Source organism: Micropterus dolomieu, linkage group LG11 (assembly GCF_021292245.1).
Source record: "Micropterus dolomieu isolate WLL.071019.BEF.003 ecotype Adirondacks linkage group LG11, ASM2129224v1, whole genome shotgun sequence".
Classification (NCBI taxonomy): Eukaryota; Metazoa; Chordata; class Actinopteri; order Centrarchiformes; family Centrarchidae; genus Micropterus; species Micropterus dolomieu.
The window spans coordinates 6,768,704-6,782,873 of record NC_060160.1 but is presented as its reverse complement, the minus strand read 5'-3'; the positions used below and the strand labels follow the sequence as shown (position 1 = coordinate 6,782,873).

General features: G+C 39.8%; 1 protein-coding gene across 3 annotated transcripts in view; it reads left to right on the top strand.

The window, feature by feature from the left end:
- Positions 1-14,170, top strand: part of pcnx1 (pecanex 1) — a 36,531-nt gene that overhangs the window by 10,155 nt on the left and 12,206 nt on the right. For all 3 annotated transcript variants that reach the window (XM_046062260.1, XM_046062261.1, XM_046062262.1), the window contains exons 7-16: positions 2,789-2,918; positions 5,103-5,296; positions 6,949-7,042; positions 7,771-7,828; positions 8,472-8,689; positions 10,335-10,488; positions 10,810-10,842; positions 11,889-12,060; positions 13,070-13,180; positions 13,379-13,470. In XM_046062260.1, the coding sequence (XP_045918216.1) occupies positions 2,789-2,918; positions 5,103-5,296; positions 6,949-7,042; positions 7,771-7,828; positions 8,472-8,689; positions 10,335-10,488; positions 10,810-10,842; positions 11,889-12,060; positions 13,070-13,180; positions 13,379-13,470 (1,256 nt within the window). The remainder of the gene's footprint in view (positions 1-2,788; positions 2,919-5,102; positions 5,297-6,948; positions 7,043-7,770; positions 7,829-8,471; positions 8,690-10,334; positions 10,489-10,809; positions 10,843-11,888; positions 12,061-13,069; positions 13,181-13,378; positions 13,471-14,170) is intronic.

Below are 14,170 nucleotides of genomic sequence, written 5' to 3'. Positions count from 1 at the left end.
AGCGATCACAGTGAACTTAGCTGTGCTTCCAGTCTCCACTCCAACCACCACCTAAGCACAGACAGCTCATCTAGCGCCACATCCCGCTCTTGCCACTCACCAGAGGGCTACTACAGGGCCCTGAAAGCCAAGCACACTGCAGCCAATCCAGCCTCCTCCTCCACCACAGTAAAAGCTGCGGCAGGATCTGAGGCAGTAGTGCGAACCGGAGGGAAGCGGCGCACCTCCCGCCGTACCCCCAGTACAGGCAGTGCCAAAACGCATGCCAGAGTGTTGAGTTTGGACAGTGGTACGGCTGCCTGCCTTAATGATCCCAGCCGCCTAGGAGCTCCAGCTGGGCCTCGGCCCCTTACCACCTCCAAGTCTGACCTGGAAGCCAAAGAAGGGGAAGTCCTGGATGCTGCATCCCTGCTGGGTCGGGCCTCCCAGCTGGAGTCAGTTACCCGCTCCAGAAACAGTCTGCCCAACCAGGCAGCTTTCACTGAGCCTCAGGATGCTGCTGCTGCTGCTGCTGCCCTGCGGGGTATGTACCACACGCAGCGCTCAAACATAGTCTACATATCGCATTTTGTCTGGTTTACTACTAGTGTTTGATGTTGTCAATGTAGTGACTCTGAAATGCAAGAAATGTTGTGTTTAAGCATATCCACGGTGCTGATTACTGCACGTTCTTGCACATGCACTCTATTTTTTTAATTATCAGCAGAACAGCATTATACTGATAAGGTCCCAGACAGAATATAGGCACCATTATTTGTGTAAGTTATAACTGAATGATGTATTAACTTTGGATGTATATTGAACATACTTTGACTGGAAACCATATATCATGCTCCTTTTACTGGATAGCTGCTTTTTGGCCCATTGCTATGAGCCTAATGATAGAATTAACTGTTTTGGGTGTAATCCTCCAGACATTAGGCTTGCTTCATTATTGCCTTTGTGTGTGCGTGTGGCTGCATAAGATATCTTGTCTGCATTGCTCATTCAGTGTAACCATGGTGAGTTTCCATGGAGTGAAATTCTGACCCAAGCATAGTTTTCGTTGTGTTGTTTACTATTAGCATGATGGGTAAGTGTGTGCTTTGAATAGGAGCTCTCTTAATAGTGTCATAAAGATTGAGTCAAATAGACATTACCTATACCACATTCTTCGAACTTGCAGGCTGATATCTATTATTCTTCCTGAGTTCTTGTCTGTCTTGGTTTTTGTGCTTTGGCTTCTGTGTATTGTGGATATTTTTCATGATGTTGCCGGTGTTTCTCAGCTCTCCAGAGTGTACAACCCCTGAGACATACAATATTAGAGGTAGCATATGCAACTGTTGGCCAGAAACATTTCATAATTGGTGTTTGATTTTCATTTGATTCCTGCTGTCTGGATTTTTATTTAGATGACTCAAAGCCATCTAAGTTACACAGTCAGTTCCATATAAAGGTATTCATTGCCATTAGATTGTAGCATAGCAATGGCTGGTTGGTTAAAAACTTTCTTTGACTGGACATGAAGTCGTCAGTAGGGGTTATTGGTGGGAATTTGCTGGATTTGCAAGATGTTTGTATGCTACTCCTGAAACCACTTGGTAATTTTCTGCTAATAGCTCCTTTCTCATACAAATTAAAAATTACATTTGAAGGTAAATTCACCCCAATTCAATTTAATACACTTGGGTGATTTGCCACTACAGTCTGACTTTTTGACGTGAACCCAGTTGCTATTATTAGCTAGAGTCAGCTAACTTTAGCTAGAATGTGTTGAGCCATTTGCTGCATTTATTAGTTTTCTGCATGTGCTACTGTTGGCTTGCATTTTAGCATGTCACAGATGACCCTTTAAGTTCTTCTTCGGTCCCGTTCCACTAGCTCTCCTCCAGGTTGCCTCATTAAAGCAAGACTGTGTAACTTTTGCTGAACATTAGCCACTTTTGTCCCAATGAGAGTATACTTGTAAGTGCTAAAAGGTAGCACAAATGGAGAAGAGTCATAAAGTCATCAGACTGAGTCAGTAATGGCGCTTACACAGCAGTACCTAGGCTATTTAACGTTTGCTAACATTAGCTAACATTAGCCACAATGAGCTATTGCTCATACCAGACCAAGTAAAGCTGTAGCAGCAAACCCAGTGTGAAATCAACTGAGCAAGGCTCTGTTTTATTATTTCTGAATTCAACTTTTTATTTTAAAAGGAAAAATGTGTTATTTCTTCTTTCAGTCTTGCTTTAAAGCAACTGACTCAAGAGGATCTTGGGAAATGCGCCATTATCCTTTAATCACCACTTGTGGTGACAGTGGCCGCTGTCCAGCAAAGTTACAAAGATCACTGTAAATGCTACGCATCTATTTTGGAAAATGTGTAACTTCGTACATATGTTTCAGTATTATTCTAAGATTTGCGGGATTTTGCCTTTATTTGATAGTGACAGTAGTGACACTGACAGAAAATGAGGGGTGAGAGTGAGGGGCATGATATGCAGCAAAGGTCCCCAGCTAGAATGGGATCAGGGTTGTTGTGGCTCAGGTCTTAGTCATTAGAGAACCAGTACAGTATACCCTGTTTCAGTGTGTTCAGATGTCGTATTTCTAAAAGGTTGCTCTCATTAAGCAGTCAAACTCTTCATTATTCTAAAGTTCACGCTGCAGATTTTGTAACTGTTGCTTTGTTTTTGAAATGTAACTAAAATCCAGAATAGCACATGGACATATCATCTCATACAAGTGTCCACATAAAGCTCTCAGAAAAGGAAACACATTCAATCTGACTGGCCAATGATGTCTCTCACCATGACAGCCCCAGGGAGCGAGGAGACGGTCGTATTTCGGCGTGAACGTAGCACGTTTCGTCGGCAGGCAGTGCGGCGGCGACACAACGCAGGGAGTAACCCCACCCCACCCACTTCTCTCATTGGATCTCCTCTCAGGTATGCCGTGCATGGAGCAGGGAATCGTTTCTGTCGTGTTTCCTGGTATGAGCATGTTACCAGTTGACGCTCTTTCCTGTCCCACATCAAAACCAATTTACGTCTTCTGCAGTGCATGACATCAACCAAGATCATCTATCATTGGATGGGTGTCTCCACTCTGCATGTGATGTCTTTCGTCCTCCTTTTCTCAAGACTTCCCTCTTTTCCTCCTGTTATCATTCGATCTGATCTTTTTAAATTCCACTTTTTGAGCATGGATCAAAGAATGGAGTCCTTACAAACTCAAACTTAAAGGCACAAGGCCACAAGGTCTGACTAATTTACTTGGCTGACATACGGTCTCCCCTCAGAACTGCGCATGATTTGTTCAATAATAAGGCGTCCTGCTGTATCACATTGCTTTGCCCTTTTGAGCAACCTTTTTAAGGAGAGATGAAGATGATATTGATCATTTTAAAAATCAAAGGTTTAAGTTGGCTGTCTGTACCCAAAGGAATATACTGTGTTTGTAATTGTGAGAGTACCTGGCTACTCATTAGTAGATATTAAGAGCTCAATTTTAACAACCAAGTTTAACACAATAATTGACAGAATAACAAATGTTTATCTTTTAACATAAATATTTACTAATTTATAATGGCGTATGACCATTTTTCCTGTTTTAATGTTTTCCACGCTCCCAGTCACAGTCCTGTTGCAATATTACATTTTATATTATGGCCGCATCTTGCCTCACTGCACCCTTTTAGTGTAGTGTTACGTTTGCCGTGTCTGCAGTACCCTTCTCAATCCCTTTTGTAACTTTATGTGTATCTAAACTTGAAAACCTCAGTCCTTTTTTTTGACAGTTGTGTTTCAATTCTTGATGATTGATTACTGCCCTACAGAATACTGTCACTCCTGAGGTTGTAGTCTGATTAGAGAGACAATGTCATAACTGTAAGGTCACAGGGACACAGCTTGTGTGTCCCTTCCTGTCAAATTAGCAAAGCATAAAACCCCTCAGAGGTATATCTAAAAAAAACAACAACCAAAAAACGACTGTATGTGTGGATAAGTGGCAATTTAAGCACTGGCAACATTACAAACATTGATTAAGTAAACCTGAATGTTTATGTTCCACTGGTCTTATGCTGTGGACATACATCAGGTTTCTCCGTTCCTGAGGTGTACATAACTCCTCCAGTTTTGTTTTACAACTGCAAAACGGCTATTTAGCTCATGCCAAGCCTCTATGTTTTCCCGCATCTATCGAACAAGGTCACATTTCTAAATGCTGAGTCTTGAAAAATGTTAAGCAAGGAAAACAAGTGTGTAGCCTGCCAGGGGTCACTTAACTTGCAAAATGTAAAATCGTTCCATCTTCCACTGATCCCTCATCCCTCCCCTGTCCCTTCACTTTTTTGACTGCACCAGAGTGCACCAGACAGCTTAGGCTTTGTCAAATACTTTACTCACTGTATGATAACTTAAAAATATTAGTAATTTTAAGAAAGCATGCAATTAAGTCTTCTACTATTGGTGTAGTTTATGAACATTACTGAGAATTATCTCTATCTATTGAGTAGTTTTAGGTTTTCCATGTGTATGGAAACCCTGTATATTCTGTCTCTGATTATATTCCCCTGAGTTAAGTGCTACATAATATTTAAACGTTAGTGTTCCTCTGCTAAAATATACATACAGTTGTACCCCTAGATCTTTATAAATATTAAAAAAGGATGGAGTGCATGGACTGCTTTATAGCTTTTAGAAGCCTAGAAAAGGCTTCCTAAACATCTAATGTACAGACTTTACACTCATTATCACAAATGCAATCCATAGCTGGTGCCATTGTGGAGGTCTACCTGCAGTGTGCATGTAAATGTGGAACATGGAATAGACAATTTGTTGGAAAATGTTGTTTTTTTTAAATTGCACATTCTGTGTATATGTGAACACTGTTTAAAACAACATTGTGATGAATGGAGACAAATCAGGTGTCAAAGTGACCAGATTAAACTTTTTTTTGTCCGACATCACGCAGAAATAAGCCATATTGTCTGTTAAATTAAATAGATCAGCCATTTTTCCTCAGAGTTTGGGACCTCCAGCATGTCCGTCACATCCCCCTGAAGTGCCTCTATTGTGAAATTACCTGTGTCCCTTCCCCCCTTCATTCCTTCCCTTCTCCTCCAACAGTCTTCAGGAGGCTCTTAGCCAGGCCTCCCAGCCTTCTACTTCCCAGGTGAAAAGTCAGCCATCCAGAACCCCGTCCCAGGTGACCGTGCTGAGCACAAGCGCCTCCCTGCTGGCCAGGAATGGAAGCACGCAGCTGGAGGGTTCTCAGGACAAGGCCTCAACCGTTGGCGCAACCAGCTTGCAGGATGACTTCGGTAGGGAGAGCACATAGATGCAAAAAGAGAGCTGAGATGTCTAGATAAAGGGATTTCTCAAGGAAGAGAGTTGGATTGGTAGTTTGCGGGAAGGTGGATCCATATAACATGATGATATTTTTGGCTGTTTTCTTCTGGTTTTATATGCTTTTGTTAGAAAGTTGCTACAGTGGCTTTGAGGATTTGGAATTGCTTGAAGAGAGCCGGTCAGAGATATGACTGTTGCAGTCAGTCATAGCACTATTATCCACGGTCGGTGGACTGACGCAATCAGTCAAAGCCGAGCACAATTATCCATGCTCCATTTGTCTCTGTCTGTGATATTGTGTCTGTAGCCAATACTTGACCTCACTCGGGTGTTATCCTTTGGTCACAGCATTCCTACCCCCACTGCTGACAACGGAGTGTTACATATTGCTGGTGATGCCTATAAATAAACATGTTTCCCTGGTTATCGGTGAGATGTCAATGATATAGAGGTTTTGTAAGAGCTGTTTTACGTCCTTTGTTTGAACTAGTGTTCAACGGATTACTGCTCCTACTCATCATTTGATCCCCGAGCAAATTTCTGTTATGAGCAACTTGATGGTCTGAGTATGTGTTTCTTGTAATCTCAGAGCGTTAATCTTCTATCTGCATATGATTGCACTACTGTGATAGTGTCGGAGTTTATATGTGACCCTGATGGTAAGACATGGGTTTACTCAACAGCTGTGCATAAAGCTTCTTGAGAAAATGTTTTTCTTTGTAGTTCTCTGATGATTTCTTCAAGAAAAAACTGTATTGCACAAATTTAACTTGGGTCATGTTCTTCAAATATCCTTAAATAAATATTTTTTTAATCATGAAGTACATTTCAAAGCTCTAAGGAATTCCTGACAGTTAATTTTCAATTGCGCAATCAGCCTAAACTATGGAAATAAGGGAATACGCCTTCATTTTTCAATGACGAACAGACATAAAGGAGTGTTTTGAGGCATAAAAAATCCTATGAATACATTTATGTGTTGTTTTTATTCAGACATAATAGTTGATCCACTCTGGACTATACTTTTGGTTCATACTTACTGTGCAACGTGTTTTTTTTTTCTTGGCTTATTTATGTATTACTCCCACATTATTCCGGCTTAGCCTTCATTTTCTTGTTTTTCCCAGCATTTTTTTAATAAAAGTATATTTAATAAAGTATTAAAAACAGGAACAACATAAAGTGAGATTGCAATCGAGGTTTTTATAACCTGAGCGGGAACAGTGTTACCATGGCAACTCTACATATTCCTCCTGGACTGTTAGGAATGATGCAGTATTCTAGGAATCTATTTAAGATGTTTCTTGCAATACACATAAGCACATTTGTTTGGAAATGAAAAAATAAAGCTCCACTGAATCAACAGAAATACAATGGGAGCAAACTGACTGCTGTTTAAGACGAGCAGGAAATGACTGACTTGCTGCCTGATAGCCTCTTTGGGAGGAGGCACATTCACTCAATGATCCCATTAGCTCAGATGAACACAGTAATATTACCAAAGCTATCTAATTCCCTGCATGTAAACATGTCGTCTAATGAAATTATTCCCACAGTCACTCTTGGCTTGTGATTTTCGTGGACTGACTTTGCTTCTATTTCTTGTTTTTGTTTTTTTCTCTAGGAAAGCTCACACCCTCCTTGTATGAGGTTGGCGGGTGTGACATGTCCCTGGTCAATTTTGAACCTGCAACCAGACGGGCCTCCAATAACATATGGTTAGTGTCAAACTCATTCATCTGATTTGTTCAGTGCGATTCCAGATGATAAAAAATACCCTCTCTGGCTTCTGTTATGAGATTGTTGTGTTTTCTCTGAACTTAGCCTTCTCTGCAAAATTGAACAAAATATGTGTTGAACTTCTATATTGTTCTTGACCGGGAACAGTTAATTTAATCACTGATACTGATAATTTTGTGTTGAAATAGTGTCTAATAGCTAGATAGCCAAGCATTTTTGTTCAGCTAATTTTGAACTGTTGGTCATACAAAACAAGTGACAACTAAAGGCCATCAAGTTTGACTTTAAGAAATTGTTTAAAATTTCACTTAGATAATTTGCTAAATTAAAATCACTCCTGTGATTTAAGGATTTTGAAACCATAGAACATGCTTTAATGATGCTTATTCAACATTAGTTGTTTTTTAAAATCTGCTCTATAAATAAACTCTTTTTCTTCTTTCATCATATTTTGTCCAGTAATTTATCTGATCTTTTTCTAGAGTTTCATGTAGCACATTTTGCCATTTGTTGTGCAGTCAGTTCGACACTGGCTCAAGGTTTTTGAAATGGTATCTTTGAAAAAAAGAAGAAGCAAAAAAACAAAGCAAATAGCCTATTGGCTATTTAGTTTGAGGTCACCAGAAAATGGTTCATGATTTAATACAGTAAGTGCAGCAGATGCTTTTGTCTCATCAGTGTGCTCATTTTGTCTAATGCCCTGCAGGGACACCGACTCCCACCTCTCCAGTTCTACCTCAGTTCGCTTCTGCCATCATGACCTAGTGAGTACCCTGCGTGTGTGTGTGTGTGTGTGTGTGTGTGTGTGTGTGTGAGAGAGAGAGACAGAGAGAGGAAGAGATGGCTAGACTTGCAGAGAGAGACAGAAGACTGTACAACAAACTGTCTTTTCTCATCTGCATGTCTGTTTTGCATATTTCTGCATAATATTTTTCAGTTTGAATAGTTTTATTGCTCTTTCTTATTACCTCAGACCAAAAATAAATCATATTAAACTATTTGAAAATCACTACACTGGCTGGCAGTTTGCTCCTGAACCGATTTTCAAAACCCTTTACAGCCTGGCGCTTATGTACTTATCTGATATGCTTGTTCTATATAAGCAAGAAAGGTGTCTTTGATCATCTGTTGCTGTCTTTTTAAAAACATTTGCAACAAGATTCCAGATGGCTGAGAGTTGGTGAGGTGAACGCGATGCAGTCTTGTGTAACAGCCTAAATCAAACACTCTCAGTGGAATTTATAGAAACTTTTAATTCTTATTCTCTCAACTCTCAAGTGTATGAACTGTTTTTGTATCGCTATCTTTTTATACATATGTTTACTGTTCTTAATTAAAATCACATTTGTAGAATACTTAGTACCAGTGGTCAAAATGCAGCGTAGATCACAGATCTCTCTCCCACAGATCCGTCTAAATCGTCTTCTGACGATGGATCCAGAGCTGCTGGAGCAGCAGGATGGAGATCTGAGCCCAGAGCTCCAGGATGCACCACTGGGACAAGAGGACCCTGTGGATACTGCTGCCACTGGCAAGGACAGGCAGTACTACCGCTTGTGGCTTCTGCCTTGCCTGTGGGTTGGCCTGCACTTTGACCGGCTCAGCCTGCTGGCACTGTTTGACAGGTAAGACAGCCCAGATACCTTTTGTCATAATTTTTTGCTAAATATTTACAAAGCATAAAGCACCTATATGCTTATGTGCCCCTGAGTGAGAAGGGAGAGTTTTTCAAACTTTATTCATCAATTATGTGCGCAATTATGTTTAACCAGAAAAAGTGGAAGAATGTGTGAAAACTAATTAAAGTTAAACACTCTCTCTCACAACAATTTTCAACTTGTCATTCAGAAGTCAACTACTACGCGTTTCATAAGTGTAGCTACTGCCATGTTTGATACCTGTGTATTGCAATTTGTGACAAAAATTGATGATAACATAAACAAGGATTCCCATACATGCTACTTGTAATTAGAAAAAACATACATCACAATTTTGACCTAAATATTCTTTTCTCTTGGATATAATCAGCAAGTTATCTCACTTGGTTTAATCATACCCAAATCTTTTTGGCTGGAACCCCAATTTATTATTTAGACGAATAGCACAGGTGTATCTACAGACTAACATTCTGCCCAGCACAGCATTAACCGTTTATTTAATCAGGTCAGTCCCACTGAAATTAGGGACAGTCTAAGATTGCTGTTTCTGACTGATAAAAAGCAAGAGAAATGGAAGTCTGAGACAGCAGCATACCCCAAGAGCAGCCAGTTCCTAACAGATGAATCATCCATACTTCAAACTTACAAATACATACAGGTTCCCTAAATCTCAAATTTTTCTGCAGGCTGTTCAATGTAGTAGTAGGAGTAGTAGCAGCAGTAGTAGTAGTGGTATTTGTAATTTGTATAGCACCTTTCATACAAGGAATGCAGCTCAAAGTGCTTTACAATATAGAAATTACATGCTTCACATGAAAATAGAATAGAATGAACATTAAAAAACTGGAATAGAAAGTCAAGTAAAACCCACTTGATAATATAATAAAAATAAATACAAACTAGAATGCATTGAATGCATGCAACACAATATTTCAGTATCAATCTAGCTTTACTACAATGTGCTACAATGCCAAGTGGTTTGTGCCAGCCACAGAGCTAATGCGCACAGTAACTATGACCATGGAACACTATCTTTGATCATTGATTGGCCACTTGCCTTAGTTATGACTTTACTTTGTTTACAAACTAACTAGTAGTTACTAAGCCTCTAGTGTCGACTTTATGCCTAAACTTAGGACAGAACTTACACACAGCTGGTGCAGACCTCTTCAGCCCCTATTTTACCTTCTAGCTCCTCCAAATTGCTGACCAGTCCCTCCATGCTCACAGTTAACATCCAAGTGTGAGCACTGTTTTTTAGACCAATTTTTAAAACTGATTTTGTGAATATTATCAAGACCATATGATTGCTTATATGCGGTCTGTATTATTGAATTAGTTTCTGTGCATTATACAGTACTTACATATTTTCACAATTTACTAATTATCTTTCTATTAATGTATATTGTCAGCTACATAGCAGAAGGGAGTTACAAACTCAATTTCACTCTATAACCTGACAAAATAAATCTGCCTACCTGCCTTCTTGTTTTCTTTGTTCTCCTGATGTTTGTCAAACCTGGTGTAAATATTACGCATTAGGGAAATTGAGTATTACATTCAAGAAGTGTTAAATATACTTGTAGACTGACTTTTCTCCGTTGTGTTACAGGAACCGTGAGGTTTTAGAGAACGTGCTGGCTGTAGTGCTAGCTGTCCTGGTGGCCTTTCTGGGTTCAGTGCTGTTGGTCCACGGCTTCTTCACTGACATCTGGGTCTTTCAGTTCTGCCTCGTCATTGCAAGTTGCCAGTATTCCTTACTAAAGGTGAATACTTGACTTGGCACAGCTTTGTTAGACTTGACCCTGAATTGAAACAGAGAACCATTGTTACAGAGAAGCAATTCTTTTGGGGTTTTTTTTTATTTATTCTTTCTTTTGCCGGCAGGCTGAAACACATGATAGCACTTTATCAAAGTATGGTGTGCCTTTAAAGGGAATTTTTGATGCTCAAATATGATTGCTTTGCTTACTCTGTATTATATGTAAAAAAAATAAAGCAACATGTTTGCCAGAGACATGTCGAGACATTAAGTGTAAAAAGTCAATATTAGTAGTGAATTCACCTGTGGCTTTCTTTATTGACAGAGTGTTCAACCAGACTCCTCTTCCCCTCGACATGTAAGTAATTATCACTCATTTTTCACTCTGGCACCTTTTGGGGCCATTAAAATATCCACAAGTTTTGGGTTTAAAGTTGATTCTCGTATTATAGGTGAACTTCCAGTGGTCAGGAGTGCAAAATGTTAAACAAAAAAGCACTTGGACTACAGAAAATGAATTGATCTTTAGGCTTTAGCATTCAACTGAGGGTAGACATACACAGACTCAGTTTTCATCTATAATATGACCTGTATTTATATTCAGTATTTTTTTCTGTTTCTGTTTTGGTTCTTGAAAATGATGTTGCTTTTCCCCGGTGAGTCTGTGTGTTCCTCCCTCCCTTGTGTCTGTAGCCTGCTCTGAAACAGCGTATTTTATTAATGCAGCTCCTACTCAGCTGCAGGCACAAGCTTTAAATAGCTGGCCAGAGTTTAGACCACAGCTCTGTCTCTCTCTCTCACTCTTTGTCTGTATCTCCCTTTCTCCCCCTCTCTTTCCTCCTCTTCCCCTTGTGTCGTCCCCTTTTCCTTCACCTCATCTCACCAAAAGGATTTCTTTCCTTCTCTTTTCACAACGTTGTTGACACATTTTGAGCGAACCTGGTCTCTTTAATCTGATTGTTGGTGTGGAAACTGTCACTGCTCCCTTCAGTGAAAAAGCAGGGCAGCTCATAGCCTCTTGGGTTGAAACCTGCTCACTGCAGACGTGCATTCTCCCTCTCTTGTGAATCCTTACACTTGACACTATTCCTGGGGCTCATATGACACTGATACCACTGGATTAATTCTTTCTTTAGGGATAATTATTGTTAGAATTATCATTTTATTGAGTTGTTCAGTTAGTTGTATGCTTTTATCCACAGTGAATAATAACTGTACAAGTATTTTTAGTACTTTTGCTGTAGCATTCTCCAACATAATTCAAAAATGCGATTAGCAGTTTTAATATTTTCCCCTTTTTTCTTATATAAATGTTTTGAATACTGAGCTGAACTGGACCACAATGCGAAAGGCCTGCGTTTATAGTGAGCCATTTATTTTATCATCATACCCTTTTCGCTGCAGGGTCATAATCGTATCATAGCATACAGCCGTCCTGTCTACTTCTGCCTGTGCTGTGGCCTCATTTGGTTGCTCCACTATGGCAGTCTAAGGACCACTTCATCCCGCTTCACCCTGTATGGCGTCGCACTTACCAGCTCCCTGGTACTCGCCTCTGCCAGGGACCTTGTCATTGGTAAGTCTACACCCATGTGGCATTCATGTACAGTAATAATAATGATGACGACATCGTTAATTCGTATGGCATTTTTCAAAACAAATTTACAAAGTGCTGAAAAACTGAATGAGTATAAATGAGCATAAAAGCTCACAAATCTATGCCAGAGCTAGACCATGAAATGCCTTAAAGTGGTCATGTTATACTCATAATTTTATTTAGGGGTTGTACCAGAACAGGTTTACATGTTTCGTTTTAAAAAAACACCATTTACTTTGTCGTACTGCACATTGCTGCAGGACCTCTTTTCAATCTGTGTTTTGTCCGCTCCGTTTTAGCTGTCGAGTGAAGCATCTCACTTCTTTTAGATGTTTGTTGGGAATTTCACATGCGCAGTAGTAGTTAAGGACTACTAACCAATCAGTTGATCTGAGTTTGGCTGTTGCTTACTGTATCAATAGAATACGAGCAGGCATTTTCAATCATCAATTCGGGAAAAGATGAAAGCATGAATAATTTAACAGGTATATACCACTTTATTAACATGATCATCAGAATCAAAGATAACTCCTGCATCTCTGGCACTAGGCTTAATGGAGGGTACCAGGTTGTCGAACATCGTAGTTTGGCTGAAGATTTGTTGTAGGAATCAGAAATTACTCTGAAAACGCAAAAATGACACCTACACTTTAATTGTCTCCCCAACATGAGATAAATTGAGCTGTAGTTACAAGATTAGAAGTGCATCCACCAAAATGAACCATAAAGTGGAAATCAGTGATTATTTCTTTAGAGAGTATTAAAACTTCCTTTCATCAAACATTCAACATTAATTGCTGTAGTTGCCCTGGAGACGTGCCACTGTTCACTAATGTGAACTAATAACATTTGTCGCTTAAAGTCATAAATACTTCGTCATCTGCATGTTCTGAAATTGAATTTATATGACAAATTTGTTAGAAAGTATCTAAATTGTTTCATTTTATCACACTGACATTACTGTCACCTTATGTGCGTCTCCCTGCAGTCTTCACTCTGTGTTTTCCCATCATCTTCTTCGTGGGGCTGCTGCCACAAGTAAACACATTCGTCATGTACCTCTTTGAGCAGCTGGACATCCATGTGTTCGGGGGCAATGGTGAGTGACTTGTAGATGCACAACTTCTCTGCAGGGGTGACTTTGACCTCTACAGAATGAGACAATAGACACTCCATACACTCTTGCCTTATATATTATGATATGGCAGGCTTCATAAGAGTGCTGATTTGCATTTTGGCCTGGTACCTGTCTGGTTGAGTGGTCTTGTTGCTGACATCCTCTCTGTGCTCTCTGCAGCCTCTACAAGCCTTCTGTCAGCTCTGTACAGCATCCTGCGCAGCATTGTCACCGTCGCTCTGCTTTATGGCTTCTGCTATGGAGCACTGAAGGTGAGACCAAAGCCAACTAAGACGCAGTGTAATTAACAAGAACTTAAAGTAATCTTGTGACATACACGATCAAATGATGTCCTCTACAACCACTACTTCCAAATTAAAAATGTATGACCTCTACATTATAGCAAATCTCCCTCAATATTGCTGTTTTAATGATGGAATTTAATAATGGAGCAACCTCAAGGGAATATGACATTGTTTGCTGGTCTTTTGAGTGATACCAACAATGTATTACCAAACTTATTAGAGATGATAAACAACTTTTATAATCTAAAACTTGTACTATGTGCAAACCAGCAATATTTGCTTAGCTCAGCCATTCATACTGTTAGAGATTAATGTATAGAAACCACCGTTTCACAAAGAAAATATGAACATTACAGCCATGCTAGTGGCTCTGTGAGGCTGTACTTGCGCACAGTTGTGCTTTAAGCCAAATGCTAATGTCAGCCTGCTAATATGCTTATTTTCCGCAGGTGTAACATTTCACTCTAAACCAAAAATGTTAACTTCTTGGTGACACCAGAGGAATAAACAGGGAATCACCATTAGGATAGGTCATCAAGGAACCATGAATGTCTGTTTAAAATGCCATGTCAGTTAGCTATTTCAGTCTGGACCAAAGTGGTGCGCTAACGTGGCTGAAAAACAGATATGTAACATCTTGAACATTTCAAAATTCAGTGCGTCGTCT